This window comes from Blennius ocellaris (assembly GCF_963422515.1).
Source record: "Blennius ocellaris genome assembly, chromosome: 18".
Classification (NCBI taxonomy): Eukaryota; Metazoa; Chordata; class Actinopteri; order Blenniiformes; family Blenniidae; genus Blennius; species Blennius ocellaris.
In genome coordinates, this window is record NC_137667.1 from 5,405,774 (window position 1) to 5,429,977 (window position 24,204).

Here is a 24,204-nt window from a genome sequence, read left to right on the forward strand (position 1 = left end):
TGAGTGAGAAAAGATGAATGGGATTGGATGATTGCGGGCCTGGGATTTTCGAGCGGCAGAGCCTGTTGCCTGTTGCTGTTAATTCGATCATATTCCAAACATGCATTACTACCTGCCAGTAGTGACGACGACGGCTGACTGGAAATCTGATAGAAAGGTTTGGAGGGAGGAGCACTGCTGTGTTTTTCACATGGATGTTTTCAAGGATTTTCTGATCCACTACTTTGAACTGTCGGAAATGTGATGGGGACTCTGAAGTTGTCATGATTTAAGAAGGGTGATTAATAGTCAAAACCAGCTTATCTAAAGTCTTTTAAAGCATTTCTTCCCAACATTGGAGGGAGGGGCAAAAGCCTCCCAAAGAAAACCTGAATAAGACACAGTTGGGAACTCGACTTGATCTGGGAAACTACCCACTGCTCTGATTTAGATGTGCACGTGTGCCCCCGCGTTTGGCTTCACTGTAATGTTCTGGTAAATCACAAATCGGAGGGGTCGTCCTGAATCTCTCATAGAACCAAACACGGAAACCTCCCGGGTAAAAAAAATGTCAGCAACTAATCTTTTGAAGCACCCGTGTCAAACATAAGTTGTAGTTTACCAGTCCGGCCCACTCAAGAGGAAATTGGGCTGAATGTCGCCCCTGAACTAAAATGTTTGTGACACGCCTGTTTTAAAGGTTTTAAGCCCATTATGTCTTCCATATTCATCCTCAGTCTTAAAGCTATGTGCTTAAAGTAGTTTGCATCCTCTCTGTCCAAATTTCATTCACCATGTAGCGCGCCACATCATTGATGGTCATTTCAGCACTTAACTCGTATATTTTCTGTCACTCTCTCTCTTCAGGACCCAAAGATCTTGTCTTCATTTGAAGCCATTGGCAAAACGGAGGCAGACTTGGATGGATGCATCATCTGCATTTGCAGCGGCACTGACCTGGTCAACCTCAACTTCATGTTCATGGTGGCCGAGAATCCCGACATAGCCCGGGTAAATGCATGCGAGTGCGCCGTGATAAGATTGACTGCTCATGTTCAACAGTGACCTCATGTGGCCTCGGCCTAAGACTAGCGTGGACACCGGTCAGCCCCCTGGCGCATGCTAAATAAATTCAACACAAAGGCTAAAAGAACACCCCAGTGCATTAAATATTTAATTGAGAGGGAAAACGAAAAGGAAAAGCCAGAGGAACGGTTCATATACTCTCCTACACAGAGCCTTGATTCATTCTGATAAATAGACACGTTGAGAATGACTCATTTTCTCTGTCTCACCTCATCTCTTATCTTCCTGTGTACCCTCCTGCTCTCCTGCCTTTGCTGTTATTTTCTCTCCTCCGCTCGCTCCTTCGTCTCCTTTGTTGTGGCGGATGTGAAGAGCGAAGCACTTACATGAGATGAACCCCAAAAATAGGCTGTCTGTGTTTCCACATTATAAATACACCACACTAAGAAAAAGTCAGTGTTGATTATTCTTTGAAGGCAGGTGATTTTTTTTCTTTTTCTTTGTTGTTTTCACCGAATCCTCTAAAAAGCAATAAACAGTGATAGCAAAATCATCTCTATATTTTTCCTAATTTCTTCTCCCACCATTCGTTGGTTAATGCCACGAAGGATTAGTTTTTATCAGGCTATGATTATACAGGCTGGGTTTGTTTGTTAGCTCATTGTTTGCTGTGGGCTTTTGGCATCACTGTCTGTAAGAAGAATATAAATGATCACCAGCGTCATGTCGGGGCATCAAGCTGGTATATTCAGCCGCATCACAGGCACCGGTAGACATTTTCACCTCCAATATGACAGATTTCAGCTGCACCGATCGGTGAAATATCATCTGTTGCCTGTTATACCGGCACATACATTATCTGGATGACTAAAAATTTACGTATTGATGAAGTGGTGATGTTCAACTCCCTTTCCTGTAATTCAGATCATCACACACGTGCAGCTCCGAAGCCGAAATAAACAGTTAAAATGCAGCTACTGGTTTGAAGTCAAAGATAAAATAAGTATGTTTATCATTTACTCTTGTTTAACAGACAGAAAAAAAAGGAACAATACATCAAGTACATGTAGGGCATCGACAAGAGCATTTAAATCTGCCGACAGTGCTTTATATATTACTGCAAATGGAGTGAAATCTATATCATTTTTTCACTATGTGACATAAACTGTCAAAGAACATCGTTAGCAGTATTATCTGATTGATAATATTCACCAGTTTGAATGTATAAGTAAAACAAATGAAGTTTCTTGTGTTGTGCCTTGTGTGAATGCTCACAAGTTTGCCACTGGTTCTAATCCGGAATGTGTGGATTGCATTGTTTGGTCATCTACACTTGTGTAAAAGAGTGATGTGTCTCATTCAGGATTGTCGAAATGAAAAAAGCCAATTGATGGTGACATAACACAACTACAATGATTGAAAGTCAAAACGCGCCAGTGGCCTTGATGGGAATGTTTTATATAATCTCTTTTAAAGATGTCGGCAAAGAATGCAGAATAGGAAGCACTTATTAATCAATCTTGAAATGGATGTTTTCTGCCGGCGCGGATCCGTTCATTATTTTTCCACCACAGCACTGGTGCTTACTCATTTCCCAGGTGCTTTTGCGGCGATGGCTGTTCGAAAATGCTGTTTGTGCTCTGGGCTGCCAGTGATATTCATGCAGCAGCCTTCAGCTGGGAAGTCAGATTTTTAAAAGACAAATGCGCGCACGCACACACACACACACACACACCAAACGCACCATGACACCACCAGCACCTCTCAGCATGCAGGTGGCCCTCAGTAGCAGACCTCGGGAGATGACAGAGTTATTTACATCAACCGTTCACACGAGCACACACTGCCTCGTGGTCGCCACACGCCAAACACACTCCCCCCGCTGCACCCGTGATCCTGTCGAATGTTTTCATTCGGATGTCAGTAGTCACTTTGGAGAAGACAACACACAAACATGGATGCTCCGAGAGGCTGGAAATTCTTCATGGTATTGTGTTCCGTGACACTTTCATTCTTGCGTCAGAAAGTGCGTCGGGGAGCTAAATCTGCAATGTTGCAATGTGTGTTTATTGTCACCGCTCGCAGTCTTGCAGCAGCGGCTCGTTTGTGCTTTATCTTTTGTGTGCGTGTGTGTGTGTGTGTGTGTGTGTGTGTGTGTGTGTGTGTGTGTGTGTGTGTGTGTGTGTGTGTGTGTGTGTGTGTGTGTGTGTGTGTGTGTGTGTGTGTCCTGCAGTTCTTGTGGGTGAATTAAGAGGCACTTCATTTGCTTGTATTTATTTCCCTACAGACACTTTCTGCTAAACACAATGCAAATTTGGATAGCTCCTTTTGGCTCGTGGTCAGTCAGTGTTTGCAGCAGGATGAGGTGTGTGTGCATGTGTGTGTGTGTGTGTGTGTATCCTGAATACTTTTTTTCTGTTTGCAGAAATGGATCGAGGGTTTGAGGTCAGTGATTCACAACTTTAAGGCCAACAATGTGTGTCCAATGACATGCCTCAAGAAGCAGTGAGTATCTTTACAGCTACTCCACTTTGTAATCATGTGACTATATAAATATATCTCACTTGATACATTAGGTAGTTGCTCTTAATCTTCCTCTGATCAGTGTGTTTTATTTCTTTCTTTCTTTTTTTTCTTTTCTTTTTTTGTGTAGTTGGATGAGAATGTGTTTCCTAACCAACGTGAATGGGAAGATTCCTGTAAGAGGGTAAGTGTAACTGTTATGTACTGCAATCATTCATTCATTTATTCATCTCTGTCCTTCACTCAGTCCTCTGTCCATTTTTCTCTCTCTTCCTCCGTAGCATCACACGGACATTTGCATCAGGGAAGACAGAAAAGGGAATCTTCCAGGCTCTGAAGGACCTGGGCCTTCCCAGTGGAAAGGTCAGACGACAAGAGCTGCATTTACATGGACTTTGATGTTCTCTTTAACCCTTATATCCCATCATATCACTGCCGGGTTCACATGCATACTTCTCATAACAAAAACTGTTAAAATCTTCTTTCTTTTTTTTTTTTATTACAAAACTGCCATAAAGCAGAGAAATACAGCCTTGGACAAATATAGTTGTTCCTTCACCAGCATGTCAGACGTCCACAAAACCTTGAAGTAATCTTGAAGCACTGGTAGTATTTTTAATTGTGTATAAATTATACAATACATTTTTGGGGTAAATTAACATAGCAACATGAACAACTTTTTGTGCTCAGTTGTATAAAACTCATAATAGCATCGTTTGTTACTGATGTGCTTGTGTTACCGTCTGTCCCATCGCTGTGCAACGAAAGATCATTGTAAATGTTTCATATCATCCACAGAATGACGAGATCGAACACTCCGACTTCACCTTCGACATTTTTTACGCACTCACACAGAAGATCTGCCCTCGCACCGACATCGAGGAGCTCTTCAAGAATATGTGAGTTTTAAACCTGCCTCTCCTTCTTTGTAATTACCATATTTTTATTTTTATTTTTTTATGGTACTGATGTTTCCTCCAAGTAAACAGTTTACCAGCAGTGTTACCTGGATCCTGTACAGAAACGGTTAAATCCTCCCCGGGTGTGAGTGGCTGCATCTTGTTGGAAATAATCAGGACAAATGTTTCTGCGCCTGCTGCACTAACTGTGTCTGGACGGCCTAACCTGCTTCCACAGTTCGACTGTTATGTTCGACATATTGTCAACAAACAATAACAAAAGAATGGGTTTATCAAAATGTTTGTGACTGCTTTCCTAATTTTAACAGACTGACTCTGTGAGTGACTGTGACGGTTTATTTTAAGGAGCATAACATTTTGTTTTGTTCTTTTTTTTGTTGTTGTTCTTTTTCTTTTCTTTTTTTAATTAATTCCTTTGCAGCAATGGGAACAAAACAGATTTTTTAACTGTAGACCAGTTAGTCAGCTTTCTGAATGAAGTAAGCTCTTTATCATTAACTTTTCTGTGTATTTGGCTTGTGCGTGCCCCTCTCTGCAAACCCCCCCCCCCCCGCCCTCCTTGCCTTTCCTCCCCTCCTGCTCCTGGGTGGAAGTTGCCCTCCGGCCCAGACTGCACGTCGGCCGACCCTCATTAAAGCTTCATTAATGAGACGCACACAATATTTAACTTTCAGTCAGCCTGCAAGGGCAACTTCAACCGCCTACCCTTATTCTGCATGCCCACCCTCATCCCTGTCCCCGTGCCCCTCCCTGTCGCGGCGAGCCTCTCTGTGTCTGATTGGTGTTGCTATGGCGACGGGAGGTTAGAGGTTTCCCGTCCTGTCGCTTCCTGCTTGGTTCGCCTTGCTCCCCGCTGTGTGTGCGTATGTGCGTCGTTGCTTGGCAGTGCCCCCTTGTGTAGGCAGAATACTTGCTTGGGTCCGGCTGCCATGCGGCCACGTCTGTCCCACTGTGTGCTCCCGACTCGCCAATCAGATTAATTACCACCTGGCTCTGTGAGTGGGCACTGTCGCTCTAATCATCTTCTGATGCGTTTTTAAATCCATCCAACACACACTGCATCCTCGCTTTTCAACACACCTGCTTGTGTAGGTCAACATTACATTCTGATCACACTGCCAAGGAGATTTCAGACAAACATTCTGATTTAGGTTTTTTTATTGTAGAAAATTGGCTGGAATATCATCAATAAATGCCTCCTTCTGCTTTCACACACTCCTGTGCTAAACTGAACAAATGAATCCTCTCTGAAACAATAACTAATAATGTAAGAGACATTGTGGCTCCAGAGTAGTCACTCAGAGAAATGAGTCCAGCCCAGCAGTTATTGCAGTTTATTCACAGAATTCAAATCAGAGGCTCCACATGAGTTGGAAATGATGAGATTCTCCTTCATAAGGAAGCCTGTAGCATGCAGGCTCTGCTCTTCTCTTGCCGCCGATCAGATCTAAACACCTCTTTGATGCCTTCAGAAGGAAAGTTGTGGCCACGTTTGAGTGCGGCTGAGCCAGTTAAAAAGATCTCTTAAATGAATTTGAAGAAGTATTCCACTGTTAAAAGGATTTACAAGTGGTAAAGATTGCCAATAGTTGTCAACTGTCCAGCATCGTCTACCCAGCAAATTCAGTCCAAATCAGTGTGTGTTTACAGCGAAAAAGCCTTCAAGAATACAAGAAGTGTTATCGTAGTGCATTTATCCACACTTATAAATAACTTTTTTTTTCCTTCATTCATCCACTTTACTGCTTTATCCAACTCAGGCTATACTATAAATGATGGCAGGGTCCATCCTAGACAGATAATCAGTACATCACATGGCAACAATACAAACACACACTCACATTCACACGTGATGACAATTTCAAGTTATCACATTCTTTGTCTCATTTATTGTTCTCATTTATTTCCAACCATTTGGAGATCTTTTCAAATTCCAAGCCCAATACATCCCAATATTTGTTCTGAAGGTGTTTCCTGTGTGTATCCATGCACAAGATTTTATATATACACACATTTAACAACACGATTTTTTTTAAGGAGAATTTCATATGTTCTCCTTCAAAACCACTCTAGATCATAGAAATGCTGAAACATCACATCACATTATGCTATTGTCTGTCCTGTGTGTGGCCACAATTCGTTTCTACTAGCTTTAGTCTGTGTTGACAAACAATCAGAGACTCTCTATGTGAGGATGACAATGTGTTTGTGTCGCTCCACAGAACCAGCGCGACCCAAGGTTGAACGAGATTCTCTTTCCCTTTTACGACCCCAAGAGAGCGATGCAGATCATCGAGAAATATGAGCGAGACGACGAGCTAAAGAAGAAAGGTAAAAGATCAACTTGGCGGGAAACTGGAGGCAGAGAGATGTTCTTGGCTGTGCTGCCATCTACCTTTGCAACCTTGAAACTGCATAATGTCAAGAGTAACGTGTTCTGCTGAAGCAGGCATTCACAGTTGTGTACAAACATGTCAAGAAGTGCAATTTACAAACAAACTGTGTTTACCCAAACTGTATTCCAGCAATATTTTTTCTTTTCTTTTTCAGGTTGCATGTCCAGTGATGGTTTCTGCAGGTATCTGATGTCAGATGAGAACGCTCCAGTGTTCCTGGACCGACTGGAGCTGTACCAGGAGATGGAGCAGCCGCTGGCTCACTACTTCATCAGCTCGTCCCACAACACCTACCTGACAGGCCGGCAGTTTGGGGGGAAGTCTTCGGTGGAGATGTACCGCCAGGTCCTGCTGTCTGGATGCAGGTGCGCGACTGTGTGGTGGCCTGTTCAGTGGTGTGTGGCTGGCATACATGTAACACAGGTTAAACAGGTGTGCGTGTGAACCGAGGTTCTATATTTACATTACGGAATGTGAGAATGACTGGATGCCTTCACGTGTGGTTCAATGACACTTTAGTGAGATCGGGGTGTGATTTTTATCAGATGTGTGGAGCTGGACTGCTGGGATGGGAAAGGAGAGGACCAGGAACCCATCATTACTCATGGCAAGGCCATGTGTACAGACATCCTGTTCAAGGTGAACGCACACACTGCAGCCACACTTACAGCAACAGTGGCCGGAGTCTCTCTCTGTTTGTCTTTCCAGTATGTAAGCCCGCCCTCTAGTGTTGACAATACTCAACTGCATTTGTTTAGACTTCTTAACTCCTTAAAACAAATGCTTATTATTGATTTAGTTCTTTAGCTCCCAATTTTCCGGCCCTTGTAACACTTAATATTTGATCTTTCCTTCCTGTTCTTGCCCTGTCCTTCACAACAGGATGTTATCCAAGCCATCAAGGAGACAGCGTTTGTCACATCAGATTACCCTGTTATCCTTTCCTTTGAAAATCATTGCAGGTAAATTTCTATGAACAGTGCCAATTTATGCCTCTGAGATTATCTGTAAAAATATTTATATGTTTTTTAATTAATTTTTTTTTTTTCCTCATTTGTATGTGTGACTAGTAAACCACAGCAGTACAAGATGGCCAAGTACTGCGACGACACCTTTGGTGAATTCCTCCTCAAACAGCCTCTCGAGAACTTCCTGGTAAATCCCTTTTCTCATTCTTCTCAGCTTTTAGTTATTATTGATACTCAGATTTGAAATAAATGTGGCATTCATCCCTCTTTGTCAGATTGAATCGGGGCGTCCATTACCATCCCCCAATGATCTCAAACGCAAAATCCTCATCAAAAACAAACGCTTAAAACCCGAGGTCGAGCAAAGTAGGTGCCCAGCTGTGCCAGTAAAACGTGTTTTACATATGATTTATCGACGAGAAGCCATCTGATGGTAAACATGTGTGTTTGCTCACAAAACAGAGCAGCTCGAGGCATTCAAGAAGCACATGGAGGCAGGAGAAACCAACACCCCTGCCATCATTATGGGAGAGGAAAATGAAGACGACACAGAGAATGGTGAGCCTCCTGACACTCTGCAGGTCCAAAATGCTAAACTGTATTGAAGTTTGATTCATAAAGGAGGAGGTTATTTTGATAAATCTCAAAATATCACAGAAAATGTTATAAATTCTCCTAAAAACATTCTCGACGAAGTAACCAACACAAGTAAAAGAAGAAATTGCTAATATCTGCAGAGGAGGTTTGTTCAGGTGTTATTTTCTCCATGTGCATGCAGGAGAGAAAGAAGGAGAGGAAAAGGACTTGAATTCCGAAGCCCCCAACAGTCTGTCAGAAGCGACCAGTGAGAAAGAAGCAAACAGTGTTTCCCAGAGTAATGCCGTCAGCTCGAGGAAAGAGGAGGAGCGTAGCGACAGCATCAAGAAGGTTGGTTGGCACTTTGAGGACAAAGGCTGGCCTCAAAAACACTCAAATTAACCACTTAACTCTGCGGGGAATCAAGAGATCCCTGACAGGTCTGATTGAGTTGGTAGTAACTGGCTCAGTTACTAGTTTCTTAATATATTAAGCAAGGAGAAATAATGTGGGCCACATGCAGTGAATCCCACCACTAAGACAAGCAATGTGTGTATGCACGTTGTTCTCGAATTTTAATTGCTTGATTATTCAATCCAGGACATTAAAAAACACAACATGTGGACCTATGCACCCAGCGAAAAACATCCAGAGCGTAAGTCATGTTGGAATGAGTAAGAGAAAGTTGCATTATATTTGTGCAGCATTCAAAACAATGTAAGTTGAAAGAGCATTTTAACCTGCTACTGAATTTCACTGACATTTTGATTTTAAAGTAATTCAGGGTAGAGGTGGGAATTAAACCTTCTCGTAAGTCAAAGTGTTCTGCTGTTGCATCCTCTCACCACTCATTCATTCACAACTGGACATTTCTCTCTGTGTTACACTTAAATGTTGTTCCAGGCACCTGACGATGAAGTGACAGAAATTTCTGAAGCCACCGAAGCAACAGATGCGACGGACATCTCTGAAGCGTCCGATCAAGACAATAACAAGAAGGCAAGCGTGCACCTGTCTGCTGGCAGCCCCCCAGTCATCTTCTCCCCCCATTTTATCAAAGCTAAAGTCACATGGTCATTACAGGGCGGGAATAGACAAACAGATACGTTAAAGCCTTCTGGAATTTTAAAAGTCTGGTTCAAATCCACATGACACACGTGTGTTTACCTGTGCAGGGAGTGGAAGAGGCAGAAGACTCTGAAGAGGCTCTGATTGCTCAGTACACCTACGTGGGAGCCACAACCAACATCCACCCGTATCTCTCCGCCATGGTCAACTATGCACAGCCTGTCAAGTTCCAGGGTTTCGATGTGGCAGAAGGTGAGCTTTGAGATACTCATCGTGAGCTCTCATACATAATGTACATCCTGAAAAACACTTGTAGTTTAATTCTTCTTCCCCGTCTTGCAGAAAGGAATATCCACCACAACATGTCATCGTTTAACGAGTCTGTCGGCCTGGGTTACCTGAAGACGAATGCCATTGAATTTGTCAAGTATCCTTTGAACTGTAGTGAAATTATTCAACGTTATTATAAGAACTACAACTGCCTTAAAATAATAACCCCCAATAGAGCTTGTATTGTGTAAATCACAGTCATAGTTTGCATGTTAGTAATCATTAAAAAGCACCTTGCCATTGGTTCAGAGACCCAGCAATTTAACGTGTCCACAGAACACAGTTCAAGCAGGAAAAAGCTCATCCACACCACATGTCTTCAGGAAACTTTGTTGCTTTACAATACAATCTGAATTTTAAATCAGTAGACTGAGGTCACCTCAATTGGAGCTGATGTGTTCCAGCCATAGTTTTTCCCACCGCTGTCTGAGAAGAACTGCGAGCCTCTGGGACCTCGCGTGCTATCGGACAGTGAGGCTTGGCCTGACACTCGCATGCACTCCGCCTTCCCCTCGTTCCTGTGGGACTACTTGACCCAAGCTGCTCACACTAAAAATAGTCGGAGAGTCTGCTACACACACACATAGGCACTCTAAACACACATGCTCTTTTTTTGAAAATTTTTCTGAGCGTCAGTGCAGCTACAACAAGCGTCAGATGAGCCGTATCTACCCCAAAGGGGGCCGCGTGGACTCCAGTAATTACATGCCTCAGATCTTCTGGAACGCGGGCTGCCAGATGGTCTCTCTCAACTTCCAGACCCCAGGTACCACAGCACGCAACATGGGACCTCTGACCTCTCACACACACACACACACACACACACATACACATACACACACATCACAAACACACATGGACGTCTCGGTGGAAACACCGTGCCAAGCCTCTGATCTGGGAACGACCCTCTGACCTCACATAATCGTACATCATGCTGGAAGCATCTTCTGCATCTGCTGTGTGCTTCAACATGGACTCACTAATCCCCAGATCTCACCACCAAGCCAACATGCACCTGCACACGTCGACCACTAAGGTTCCGCTCACGAAAAACAGCGAAGACGCGTTGATTTGACGGGAGCTTATGTTGCCGCTGTCTACAAATTCCACGTGTCTGGAGTTGGTTTTGGTTCACCTCTTTAGCATTAGACTGCACATGTGCGCTCATCTGTTTTTCTGGCAGACTCCTCCACATATCTCATGCACACACTTCTGTAGTGAGTGATGCCTGTTGTAAAGCAGCTGCTGCCCTATGTCCAGAGGCAAGAGCGGCTGGACCATATGGCCCGCTGTGAGTGAGGCATGTGCAAGACTGGAGGCGGGAGGTTAGGGGTTAACTCAATCACCTCTGCGGTTTTGGAAATGTAGAAACTGGCTTTCTCTCTTAACTTTTTCATTCAGGGGGGGAAAAAAACAGTAAATTAAAACTTTGTTCTCTCTCTCTCTCTCTCTCAGATCTAGCGATGCAGCTCAACCAGGGAAAGTTTGAGTACAACGGCTCCTGTGGGTGAGAACACCTCTTCACTCCCGTCCGCCCAGCCCTCCCTCCCCGGCTCTCTCTGAAGTCCATCAATTATAGCTTGTCACATCTCATTAGTGGCTGCCAGAAGCGAGCGGAGCTACTATCTGCCCCGAGAGCCAATGAGTGCTGAGAACGAGGAAGCTCCTTCTCCCTCGCCTCACTGCAGTCATCTATCTCTCCCTCCCTCGGCTCTAATACTGTCCCCGAGGGCAGAGATTTTACTGCTAATGCTGGAAATCTCATATGAGAAGAGATCAGGGGCTTTCGCAGGCAACCATCATTACTAATGTTACTATGATGGGTCCCCGGTTAGCGCGCACACATGCGCACAAAAAGTGTGTGTCTGCGTATGTGCTTCTTCTCCTGCATGTTCTATCATGTCCAATAGATCTGAAAATAGGAGTAAAACCTATTCCACATTGAAATAAAAGGGCATAGTCTTATTATTTGTCATTTTTTTTGTGTGTGTCAGGTACCTGCTGAAGCCCGACTTCATGCGGCGGTCAGACAGGATGTTTGACCCGTTCTCAGAGACACCAGTGGATGGCGTCATCGCCGCAACATGCAGCGTACAGGTTAGGTCATGCCACACTGTAGTCTTCCAGGAAAACCCGTACAGTACATCTAGAGAATACAACAATAAATACAGCATCTTACAAGTTTAACAACGAGACTTTTATGCACGGGTTATTAAATGATATAGCGTTTTGTAATCACAACAAAATTCTGGATTTTGGTTGATTAAGTGATGTACGACATCTTGTATATTATTATTATTATTATTATTATTATTATATCGCTATTATGTTTTTTTCCATTGTAGGTGTTCTCTGGACAGTTTCTGTCTGACAAGAAAATTGGCACTTATGTCGAGGTCGACATGTACGGGTTACCAACCGACACCATCCGAAAGGAGTTCCGCACTCGCATGGTGATGAACAACGGACTGAACCCTGCCTACAACGAGGAGCCCTTTGTATTCAGAAAGGTAAACAAGAAGAAGGAGGAAGACGACAACGCAGAGCGAGTTCAGTGAAGGGGCTGCATTCAGTTACACTCTTGCTGCAGTGTGATAAAAAACGTAGATACCTGCGCAGTACGAATAAGGGGAGGATAAAAAGGATCGAGAAAAGCAATGATTGGTTGCTGTAAAAAGCTGCTTATTGTCTGCCTGGTCAACAACAGGGGATGGAGGGAGGAAACCTTGATTGCAGTAGTCACGATGTATGTCTATGTATATTCTCATTCGTCCGGGTCGGACTCCTCACAAAAAAATACAGAATGAATCGGGATATATGTCATACATTTTGGAAGATGTTTTGCCCTTATCCATGCAGCTCCATCAGTTCAGGCTGTTCCCTTGACCAGTTCGGCGAGTATGACACAATATGACCTTATTCAATTTGTTTTGAGAAGTCCAGAAATGTGACAAATAGATTTTTGACGCTTGAAAAAGTAACAAAAGAAATGTGTGTTTTAGGGTGCAAAGCGAGCAGGACAGACGGGAATGTAGACGTAGAAACAAATACAAAAACAATTAGACGTGGAGGAGAGGAAATGAGAGATAGAAAGGCAGCATGAGGGAAAGAAACGCGTGTGTGTGTGTGTGTGTGTGTGTGTGTGTGTGTGTGTGTGTGTGTGTGTGTGTGTGTGTGTGTGTGTGTGTGTGTGTGTGTGTGTGTGTGTGTGTGTGTGTGTGTGTGTGTGTGTGTGTGTGTGTGTGTGTGTGTGTGTAATAGTGCTGCTCTCAGCAGAATAAGAAGTCGCTCAGCCATGACTGTGACTCCCGCTTCCTAACACACACCATCAATCACAGCCTGCCGCAGTGCTTCTCTCTCTCTCTCTCTCTCTCTCTCTCTCTCTCTCTCTCTCTCTCTCTCTCTCTCTCTCTCTCTCTCTCTCTCTCTCTCTCTCTCTCTCTCTCTCTCTCTCTCTCTCTCTCTCTCTCTCTCTCTCTCTCTCTCTCTCTCTCACACACAAACTTACGCTGTCCTATCAAAGAGGGGCATCATAAGCAGAGCTGCTGGCAACACTCGTTTCTCTCTCTCTCACACACACACACACACACACACACACACACACACACACACACACACAGAAACAAATGCCCTCAAACACTGCCACACTTTTCCATGCATAAACACTCCACACAGTGCATCAGCACGGCTGTGATTGTGGAAACACACACACACACACACACACACACACACACACACACACACACACACACACACACACACACACACACACACACAGTACTCCTGCCCATTCATCTCCAGTGAGTATTCTTGAGCCTTATCTCTTACCTTCCCCTCCGCCTCTGTATTAATCACCCTCCTCTCTGTTCACTTATCTCCACACACAAGGCCAGTTAACACTCCTGCTCTTTCTCTTTTTTTCTCCTCTGAATCGTGTACACACATAGGTCACACACAAACAAACATAAACATACACATAATATACTCCAGGATGTGTATTGGCTGTGGAGATGGCCTTGTCAGGAGTCAGATATTCAATGTGTTGCTGTTATCACTCCTTTTTTTCCCCCCTGTATCACACGGTGACTGTCCCCTGATAGTGTCCCCTGCAGTTTCATCCTTGACCTTCCCCTTTAATGATGCTGTTTCTGCTTCAGCCTATAAAGGAGGCTACTTCACTGCATTGTCCGCCAGCTTCGTGGGATTTAAGTTTAACTCCCCACATCTCTCTAAGACTGATGACAAACTTGCGTGGCTTCTTTTTTAATGCCTCTTTCTCTTTTATGTTCTAAAACACACCTGTCCTCTTCCATCCCCTCCCCTCCAGGTGATCTTACCTGATCTTGCAGTGCTGCGCATCGCAGTCTACGACGACAACAACAAGCTGATTGGCCAGCGCATCCTCCCACTGGATGGCCTGCAGGCCGGCTACCGTCACATCTCTCTGAGGAACGAAGGCAACAAGCCGCTGTCGTTGCCCACCATCTTCTGCCAAATCATTCTCAAGACCTACGTGCCCGACGGCTTCGGAGGTGGGAAAAACACGAGCGGACCAGAACGCTCAGTATAGATTATTAAATTTAATTAAAAGTTCAGATACTGAGTATCAGGTTAGTTCCATGCTTTTAATACTCTTAGATTATTCATGGCCGATAACATAATGGCCTCTGGATCCTGAAGACAGGCGACGATGGGCGGGGGGTGTTAACATTCACAGTACTGGCATGGCACAAATGATGATGACAGTGAATCTGCAGTAATAGACAGCGTTAAAACAGGCACAAGCACACAAATGAGCAGGACAATTGGAATTGTCATTAAATAAAGCCAAGGGGCTTCCGCAGAGGAACCATCACTGTAACCATTAGCTTTCCTCTGAATGTGTTTGCCCCCAGATACACAGCTCTGTACCAAGAACTCAACTGTTTTCCCCCAGTAAATACTTATTTAAAGAAGCAGCGAAGATCTTTCATGAACGGCGTTCTTTCATAGCATGCCGACGAAATGGACGACACCTTGTCATGAGCTCACCAGGCTCTTTCATTGATCTCTTTCTAAAAAAAATGCATTCCTGTTGTGTTTCAGCTATTGTGGACGCTTTGTCAGACCCAAAGAAGTTTTTGACCATAGCAGAGAAGAGAGCCGATCAGATGAAAGCGCTCGGGATCGATACGGTACAGACAACAACAAAGTCACTCACAGTATAACGACTTTAACGACTAACCTGTTCTCCGGGTCTGAGTCCAGATGTACTGGGCGGCTAAAATAGTTACCTCTGTATAATTTTACATATTGATCAACATCAACATTCATTATGCTGTCAGCTTGAAGACCATTCCAACAAAATTGTTTTGTTGTTGTTAACCTTTGATTATAATGTATTCTTTGACATTTTTATATATGTTGGAAAATTAAGATACACACACAATTTAGAGGGCAGCGAAGATGCTATTTATTCCTTTGGGCCTTATACTCCAGTTTAACCACATCATAAAAACCTGATTGAATGAGTTTCTATTTTAAATATGAGTGTTTTAAGTATGTGATGGACAGCATCTTCGCGCTGATGTTAAAGAAACTTCTGTTGATGATACGACGGTCACAGCTTGACGTGACTCGTACACACCATGGACAAACAAATGTAACGGGCTTCTTCGCTGTGTGCGTTTTGGCACAAGTCACTCACAAACTATGTCTCCCCTCATAACGATCAAAGCTACTTCAGCAGCAGAGCGGAAAAAAACACATCCAATAATTGTACTTTAAAATCACAAACATAAACCAAGTTGTCATCTTTCCTGCATTCAGAGTGAAATTGAATCATTTAAGGCAAAAAAAAAAAACAATTACGTTTGATGACGTGTGAACTGTGGTGGTTTTTTGTCACAAAGCCCTGATTTCTGTCCATTAATGCACATCCTCCCTGTGTTTGTTGAAGAATGACATTGCAGATGTTCCCAGCGGAAGCTCCAAGAACGACAAGAAGGGAAAGGGGAAAGGAGACACTGTGAAAACCAGTGTGACGCCTCAGACCAGCGCAGACATGGCCCAGACCTCCAACTCTGCTCAAAACAACACAACTGAAGCCAAGAAGGGTAGCTGTCACTGTCGCTTCAAACTATATAACCAACGCGTGCATATACTGTGATAAATGGACATAAATGTGATTTCATTCCTGCTGCGGTTTCAGATACTGCACTTGTGCCTAACGTCAGCATTGATGACTTAAAACAAATGAAGGTGGGTGCTTTAACTCCCGACCCTTCGCGGATTCGTCTTTGTACGAGTGTCTGAAATACAACAGCGTTTGCGAGCTCATGTGACTTCCACCTCTCTCCACCGCAGACCTACCTTAAACTGATTAAAAAGCAACAGAAGGAGCTCAACACTTTAAAGAAGAAACACTCAAAGGTGAGTACGAGCTTTAACGCCGCGCTGGGCAGAGAGAAGAGAGCGGCAGGCGGCGGCACCTTTCATCTTCCACCTTCCAGCGTCTCATCAATACAAATAGAGAAGCGCGGGCGCTCTGCTTCAAACACACACGCGCGTGCAACCACACAATGCACTGCGTTTTTTTGTAAATTAGACTTGCTAAAGTTGCCTTTCCTTTGACCGCCGCTCTGCCACAGAGAATACAGCGGCTCATTAATTATCACTGCATCAAGTCCCATTGAGTAACACATGTATATTAGCGTCTTACAGACCCCTCTGAAGACTGAATGAATACGGCAACATCTTCATTACTCAGATTGAATCGATAATCCCAGCTGTGTTCCATGTTGTTTTTGTTGCCCAATAGGATCAAAATGCCATGCAGAAGTCCCACTGCTCCCAAGTGGACAAGATGGTTTCACTACATGACAAGGAGAAGACAACTTTGGACAAACTTCTGGAAAAGGCCATCAAAAAGCGAGGGTGAGTGGTGATGTAAAGAACGAGGCGTTTACGTTGAGTTGGGGGGGAAACTGAGCGAGCGTGCACTGACCTCGGTGCTTCGCTTAGTGCTCGGTGGGTTCGCTGTGCCTTCCAGATAATTCAGTCTCAGCCTGAGAGCCCTTTGAATGTGGAACGACGTCAGTGTTTAATCTGAGTACGACACACCGTGTTGACATTTATCGCTTGCGTACTTGTGTTTTGCTCACAGGGAAAACAACTGCCAGGAGCTGAAGAAAGAGACGGAAGATAAGATCCAAACACTCGACGCAGATCATAAAGCAAAGGTAAACATAAAACCAAAAGTTATTTGCTGTGGGGACGACTTTGAATCTTGTAAGACGAGATATGTGTCTATGCGGTGTGTGTGTGCGTGCAGGTAAAAGAAATCACGGCGCAGCACACCAAAGAGTGGTCGGAGCTGATTGGTAGTCACAGCAACGAGGAACAGGAGATGAAGGACAGCCACGTCACTCAGCAGTGTGAACACCTGAAGAAGCTGCTGGCCACTGTTCAGGAGCAGCAGACCGTGCAGCTCAAGCTCATCCACGAACGGTGAGAGAAAACACTCTCGGCTCACCGGAGCTCACGCCGGTGCAATCGAGTTTTAATCATGTCGCGTAACTTCAGGCACAGCAAAGACATGCGCGCCAACCAGGCCAAGATGTCCATGGAAAACAGTAAAGCCATCAGCCAGGACAAGTCCATCAAAAACAAGGCGGAGAGGGAGAGGTGGGTCACAGGCGCTGAAGAGAAACGTCAATATCCAAGAGCTGCTTTTCAATTGTCACTCACTCCTGTTCCTCCATTGTAAAGGAGAGTACGGGAGTTGAACAGCAGCAACACCAAGAAGTTTCTGGACGAGAGGAAGAGGGTAGGTCTGACTGTTTCCATTAGTCAGCAGAAAATGACGCCGTGTCTGGATGTTGCTGCAGCAGCACACTTGGTCCACTTAAGCATATCTGGTGAAAATGACTCGAATCATACAAACAAAACCAAGTGAAGGGTCACAGTTGTGTTCTTTTTTTTTTTCGTTGTCTTGTGTCTGCAGCTGGCCATGAAGCACCAGAAAGAAATGGAGCAGCTAGAGAAAAACCAGCGAGAACAGGTGGAGAAACTGGAGAAGTTCAACGAGCAGGTAAGTCACCAACTTTGTTTTTCTTTCTCCAGACGATGACATGTCCTGCTGTTCTCCATTTTGACGGAGAAAATGTTTGAACCACCATTAAACGGCATACGACCCGGGATGTAAACTGTAGCTCATTTTAAGAGTGATAAAGACTTAACAGCAAATCATTAATTCAATGTAGTTCCATTTTCTTTGTACTGAATTAAAATTATGTATAGCTGTTGTGTCAGTGTTTGTACACCAGAAATTATAAAAACCTGTTTAACTTTTTATAAGGCAGTTGATTATATGTGTAGCATTCTCATTTAACACAAAATGTTTGCGTAGATTTTATAATTATGCAACAAGATACAACATTTAGCCTGTAAACGGAGGGAATTTACTCAGTTTTACAACCAAATCCAAATGAAATATAAATGTAATGCCAGTAACAAGGTCAAATGAAGGTTCCATCTCCACATCCATGCATTTTATTTTGCCATCTGTACATGTCTTACATGTATGCCCATTTTTCCTTTTTGTTTTTAATATGATTTGCTTCTTCCCGGCACAGCTTTTGAAATCACACCATGCAAAAAAACAGGTTCAAGGTAGGCATCTCCATCGCTCCTCCACTCTCCCTCCGACACCTTGTCTCTGTCAGTGCATCACTCTGTGATCTCGTTTCCTCCCATATCTTCTCCTCCCTCTTAGTCCTGTTTCTTTTCTTTAATCTCCTCTGTTTCTCCTGCTCAGCCAATATAAATCTGGATTTATCTGCCATTTAAATGCCTGCTATAATGAGCACTCAGTGACTCAGCACTGTGTATGGCGGCGAAATAGAAGGTACATGACAGGCTGAAGAGATTTCACAATTAATAAAAAAAAAAAAAAAAAAAATTGTTTCTTTCCTCTTTGTAGTGAAATTTCAATCCCACATTTTATTCAGCGGCTCTTGGGGTGCGAGCAGTGCCAGCTCACAGCTTGAGTCATTTATCACCATGACTCACCAGCTATTACTAAGCAAAAAAAAAAAAAAAAAAAACCAGGCAGCTCACAACCTGTCCCACTGTGCTTTCACTCCAGCTCATAATCATTTGCTTTCATCGTGTGCGACAGCGTCTCACTGCAGATGTTTCCTGACAATTATTACTTCGACTTAGCATGCGGCTGTATCACAATGGGGCCGGGATATTAGCGAGGCACGCGCAGGTTCGCCTCCTCCCGGAGAGCAGGCCTGGCCGATAAAGCCGCGTCGCCATCTCGAAGGACGATGGACGATCTCCAAAACGTCAAGTCTCATCTGCGACTGTTTACTATCTCTTTCAAAGGCCAAGGACATGCAGCAGATGGTGAAGTTGGAGGAGGAGATGGACCGCAGACCTGCCACGGTGGTGTGAGCGAATGAGTCCGAGACGCGCAGACACACACATTACAGACATGCACGTAAACGTAAACGTAAACACACACACACACACACACAATCCGCCGCCGAAAACCCTCTACAATCCAGAGACGAAACGCCCGCCTACATCACCGCGTGTCTCACTGTTTCACATCACGTTCACTCACAAACACAGCAGCCTTCTCCACCACCTCTCTGTTCACCTCCACCACCACCCCCACCCCCCACCCCCCATTGGTGCTTATCACTGTTTGACAGGGGACTTAACCACTTGTGGAGCCGGAAAATGTTTCCTCAGAGATGAGGCAACATGGAGTCAAACTCGAGCGTCTCCTCCAACGTCCCGGGATCTCAAACCAGCCGTCACCTTCAACGTTCTCTGCATTTCATCAGCAAGGGAAAAAAAAAGAAAGAATAAAAAAAAAAAAAAAAAAAAAGCAGCAGCTATCCGCGGAAACAAGCACACACGTGCATGGACGTAGACACACAGACATGTCCACAGTTCATATAAAGATGATTATTACTAATCCCCCCCCCTCACCACACCCCCCCCTCCACCACCACCACCACCACTTTCCACCCTGATTTTTTTAAACTGCTCCACCAACAGTGTTTCGGAGGAGAAAGAGAATCTGTAGAATTTCACGTCATTGCAGCACAAATGAAATTAACTTAGTGAGATACACTGTATGCTATACACCAGTCCTGTCCTGAGCACCTTGTATGCAATAGGCCAATAAAAAGAATTATTTAAAAAAAAATAATAATAATAATAAAAAAGTGGACAATGTAGCGGTGCACTACTGTAAGTTTTTTCTGTTGTTTTTTTGTTTTCCAGTAAGAATGTATTCAAAGTGAAAAGAGAAATCACTGTAAGGAGTGACAAAGCCCCCAGCGTCACCAAACTCTACAATGCAACTTGTTAGAATTCACAAAATGTATTATTGACTTATTTTTCTGTTGTTGTTGTTCGACAATGTTACAGCCGACTATAAAAAAAAAAAAAAAAAAAAAAAAGGCTTGTTGAGTCCGAAGACTATAAAGGGATCGTCAGGAATAGATGTTCACTATGATTAGTGTGGCCATTGTTTCGTTTCTAGGAAATACCAGATACATGGTGAAACCATTGTGCTTTTTTTTTCTTTTCTTTTTTTTTCCCACTTGAAACTGACGTGACTGACATTTATGAACTAAACACAAAACGTAAGTGAATTTCTGTTTGGTAGATGTCTTTGTTGTAACAGTGACTCTTTGTATGAATACCATTGAAAAGCCTGATTGTTTCCCTTTTAATCGGGACATTTGAGGAATGAGCAGCAGCAGAGCTGTGTGTCGGTCGCCATTTTTTTCCCACTGCCAATGCCAAATGGCTTCTTTTTTCTTTCTTTTTTTTCCCATTGTTGATCGAAGTCTGAAGAAATAAAACATAGTTTTTATTGATTTAACAGACAGGATCCGACCCCACATCATCAGCACTACTGCTCATCCCAAACGTGCACGCCCCGTTTAAAAGGGACAATAAACTGATGTTCCCGAAAAGCGTCATTATGACAAAGGAACAATTCAACCAACATAAATGTTCTCATTTTCTTTGGTTTTTGGTTTAGTGGTTTTTAAAAGCTTATTCTCACTTTCCATACATCAGGCTTCCACCTGCAAAACTATAATATAATCTCACAATCTTGTGTACTATGCAAACAAAATCCCTCCAAACTTTAATGAAATTCTATGAGAATTGTGTCGAAATGGTAACGAAGAACCTGAACTTAATATATGGTGAAAATCATTGAATTGCTATGACCCCCCCCCCCCCCCCAAAGCAGGAGCATTTAGTGGAAATCTAACTGAAATCTTGTGATCTGGACACGATTATATAGAATTCATGTATTCTACTGCATTTGATGGTTGCGTGCTGAACTGTCTTGCGATATCTGAGACCAAACGTGTAATAATCACTCGATGTGGGACGGTAGTTGTCATGGCCAGGTCTTTACCAGCCCCGGCTCTGGCTGACACCTCCAATCCAGTGTCGTCACCGACTTTTAACAGCGAAGATCTTATGAGCCTGATTGTTTCCCTTCCCAGATTTGAGCAGAGCAGCTCAGACTGAGGTTGTTTTTTTTTGTTTGTTTTTTGGGGGAAGGGGGGCAGATTTCTACTGGCTCTGATTAACACACAAGGTGAATTTCAGAAGGTCCCCTCTCGATGCTGTTGCTTCCTGTTTGATGAAGCAGTAGGTTTAAGACGACGCATGGCTTAAACACTAACAGAGACCAAAATGACACAATACTGAAAAACACAAGGGGAAACACACCTGTATGTATCTGGGCCTTTTTTTTTTATTTTGCTGTAATACATGTGAAGGGTAGACGGAATAATCTTGTATATACTGGAATGTACGTAGTTTGATTTCCATTTCAACGAGTTGTGTTCTGCCATTTATGGGCTCGAGAATAGATCGGGCCTTGTCAGGGCATGTTGGGGAAAAGACATCTATCAACCACTTCAGTTTTGTTTTTTGGGGGTTTTGTTCTCCCGTGTTTTTTTCTAGTCTGCCCTGAACGCACCACCCCACCACACAATATGAAGCTCTCACCACATATCTAGTGCAGAGATAAATGAGTAAAAGTGCTTTTAAAAGTTATTCCATCGCTTTCAAATGTGCCACTCGGTGTCTGTTAGGACGTTTAAATTATTTTATGACTGATAAATGCCAAATTAAGGGGTTATTTATATGAAGGTATATATAAATAAATGAATATATATTATATATATTAGATAATGTGTAGTTTAAGATTATGTTAGAGGCTTTTTTGCACTAGTTGAATGTTTCTGTTGTGTGATTACATGTAACCTTTCGGCTCTGGAGTTTGTCGGGAAAGCAAGATTATTTTTGCAAGGCAACATCACTGGTTTAATTCCCTCGGTTTCTACTGTATCTCCTCTTTGTTTTCTATTTGAATTGTAGCTTGTCAACAGACATTATGTGCGTGTTTTTGTATTTATATTGTACTGTTGAACTTATAGCAATGAAAATACTGTTGTTATCCAGCTCCTTTAATACTGTTTTATAGTATGTGTATCAATAAATCCAGGTGTAAAACGGGACATGCTCATGTGGCTCATTTGTGTGTGGAGTCTTTTTTTTATGCGTGTTTGTCATGTGGAGATTACATATCTTCACATTTGTGTTGTTTCAATTTAAAAAAAAAATGTTAATAGTCATTGATGAGATCTCACTCAATGTAGTTCTAGTTTGTAATCTGTTCAAAGTATTGTAGGGAAACAAAATCTCCCACCAGAGGCCAGATTTATTGTCCACCACGCGCACAAATCACCCACGCACTTCTTTTCCACATGATGACCCCCGCTGTGCCGTATCGTCACATTCAACAAGTGCATTTATATTCCAGCTCCGCTTTTGGACACAAGCGGCTCCTTTCCAGCAGACGCTTTGTTGTCATTCTAAGTAAAATATTTCCATTAGAAAGACGAATAGAGCGCAGTCATTGTGTTTGCGTTGCCCGGCAACCCGGTGGCTTCTTTTTCACTATATAACAAGGACTTGGGGGGGCCAGTTGGTCTGAGGAGGGTCTCAAACAAGCCTCGGAAAAGTAATGAACCTCCCAAGAAGCATGTGTAACACTGCCGCGAAGTCGAGCGGACAGACGGGCACCAGATTCCTCCTCGAGGCGATGTCTAAGGACCAAGTCCACCTGGCGAGGTTTGTCTTGGACGCGCTGGATGGGGAGATCGTAGACTCACGAACGGAGGGCGCACAGACTCCTCTCATATCTTCCATACTGTTGCCCGACGGCCAGAACCGGTGTAAGTTCGTGGAGATGCTGCTGGAGAGAGGGGCCAGTGTGAACGGCCGGGACAGCGCGGGGCGCACGGCGCTCAGCCACGCCTGTGAACACGGCTACTTGGACGCGGTGAAGATCCTGGTGCAACGCAACGCGGACCCGGAGATCGAGGACTCCTGGGGCAACACGGCGCTCATGTTCGCCGCGGCGGCGGGTCACTCGGCCGTTGTGGAGTTTCTGACGCGAGCTTTCAAGAGGCTGGGTCTGCAGATAGACCGACAGAACCGAGCAGGGAACTCCGCCGCGGAGGTGGCAAAGGTCCTCGGTCACACCGAGTGCTTCTTTGCGCTCACCCACAACTCCAAGAGGGGCCGCGAGGCGGACGAGAACCCGCAACCGACTTTGGAAAAAGACTTGGAGAGAAAAATCGTCCATTTAGGGAACAAACTCGAACTACTCAACACATGTAATCGTGCGCCATGTCTATTAGTTGGGAACTGCACAAGGCAGCCGAGGCCTCGGGTCCTGAATAATCGGTTACTGGACTCAATAGAGGAGTTTGGAAGAGAAGATGACGGCCGCTCCTCGCCTTCGAGTGAGCGGCTCTTTTCCAGGTCGCCTGTGCCCGCATCCGCAACGCGCAATCACTCTCCCAAACATAAGAATTCAACAGACCGACTGGCAGACGACCACCTCCCTCCTCTCATATCGGACAGAGAGGGACAAAGGTCTCTGCTGTTTTCTCCCCGACCCAGCAGAAACTCCTGCACACCCAAACAGTCCTCTCCATTAGAAACACTACTGACTCCCAGATGTGTCAAAGAGTTGAGAACAAAAAATTCCAAACCGGTAGATCTAAGTCAGCGTACATTTCCCGACAGTTATTACCAGAAAAGGTGCAGCCTGCCAGTCGGTATATTCAGCCCCAGGCCTCCGGAGCGCGCGCCAGTACCCGTGCGTAAATGCAGAACCGTTAGGAGACGCTCGGCATCCTCCGGTAACGCGGATCCTCTTCATGTTCTCACACCAGCGCAAACCTCCGCAGCTACCACTTTTTCCATTTTGAGCAACAAGCTTTTACGTCGGTTTGCTTTACCCGAGTTCAAAAAGTGCGCAAAGGATCTGGAACAGGATCCGGAGTTTATTACTGCGGGGCGGATTCCGCG

The 24,204-nt window shown here is 44.1% G+C and overlaps 2 protein-coding genes across 3 annotated transcripts in view; both read left to right on the plus strand.

Moving 5' to 3' along the window:
• The window catches only part of plcb4b (phospholipase C, beta 4b), a 59,718-nt gene extending 37,380 nt beyond the window's left edge, over positions 1-22,338 (plus strand). The window contains exons 7-40 of one of the 2 annotated variants that reach the window (XM_080513732.1): positions 847-990; positions 3,431-3,510; positions 3,659-3,712; positions 3,810-3,891; positions 4,327-4,427; positions 4,870-4,927; positions 6,671-6,779; positions 6,999-7,209; positions 7,390-7,483; positions 7,727-7,806; positions 7,915-7,999; positions 8,088-8,178; positions 8,275-8,370; positions 8,591-8,739; positions 9,292-9,387; positions 9,564-9,708; positions 9,799-9,883; positions 10,428-10,552; positions 11,242-11,293; positions 11,781-11,883; positions 12,132-12,296; positions 14,114-14,318; positions 14,872-14,960; positions 15,725-15,881; positions 15,977-16,026; positions 16,132-16,197; positions 16,586-16,701; positions 16,931-17,006; positions 17,099-17,274; positions 17,350-17,451; positions 17,536-17,593; positions 17,771-17,857; positions 18,402-18,438; positions 19,159-22,338. In XM_080513732.1, the coding sequence (XP_080369858.1) occupies positions 847-990; positions 3,431-3,510; positions 3,659-3,712; positions 3,810-3,891; positions 4,327-4,427; positions 4,870-4,927; positions 6,671-6,779; positions 6,999-7,209; positions 7,390-7,483; positions 7,727-7,806; positions 7,915-7,999; positions 8,088-8,178; positions 8,275-8,370; positions 8,591-8,739; positions 9,292-9,387; positions 9,564-9,708; positions 9,799-9,883; positions 10,428-10,552; positions 11,242-11,293; positions 11,781-11,883; positions 12,132-12,296; positions 14,114-14,318; positions 14,872-14,960; positions 15,725-15,881; positions 15,977-16,026; positions 16,132-16,197; positions 16,586-16,701; positions 16,931-17,006; positions 17,099-17,274; positions 17,350-17,451; positions 17,536-17,593; positions 17,771-17,857; positions 18,402-18,438; positions 19,159-19,235 (3,501 nt within the window). In that variant the 3' untranslated portion in view covers positions 19,236-22,338. The remainder of the gene's footprint in view (positions 1-846; positions 991-3,430; positions 3,511-3,658; positions 3,713-3,809; positions 3,892-4,326; positions 4,428-4,869; positions 4,928-6,670; positions 6,780-6,998; positions 7,210-7,389; positions 7,484-7,726; positions 7,807-7,914; positions 8,000-8,087; positions 8,179-8,274; positions 8,371-8,590; positions 8,740-9,291; positions 9,388-9,563; positions 9,709-9,798; positions 9,884-10,427; positions 10,553-11,241; positions 11,294-11,780; positions 11,884-12,131; positions 12,297-14,113; positions 14,319-14,871; positions 14,961-15,724; positions 15,882-15,976; positions 16,027-16,131; positions 16,198-16,585; positions 16,702-16,930; positions 17,007-17,098; positions 17,275-17,349; positions 17,452-17,535; positions 17,594-17,770; positions 17,858-18,401; positions 18,439-19,158) is intronic. The other variant, XM_080513733.1, reaches the window with a different exon arrangement.
• Positions 22,339-22,867: 529 nt separating this feature from the next.
• On the plus strand, positions 22,868-23,571 carry LOC308143253 (ankyrin repeat domain-containing protein 63-like; the record flags this gene model as incomplete). The annotated part of the gene is made up of 2 exons (XM_080513992.1): positions 22,868-23,430; positions 23,529-23,571. 2 exons carry the CDS (start codon positions 22,868-22,870, stop codon positions 23,569-23,571), a joined length of 606 nt encoding a protein of 201 aa, XP_080370118.1.
• Positions 23,572-24,204: the final 633 nt, after the last annotated feature.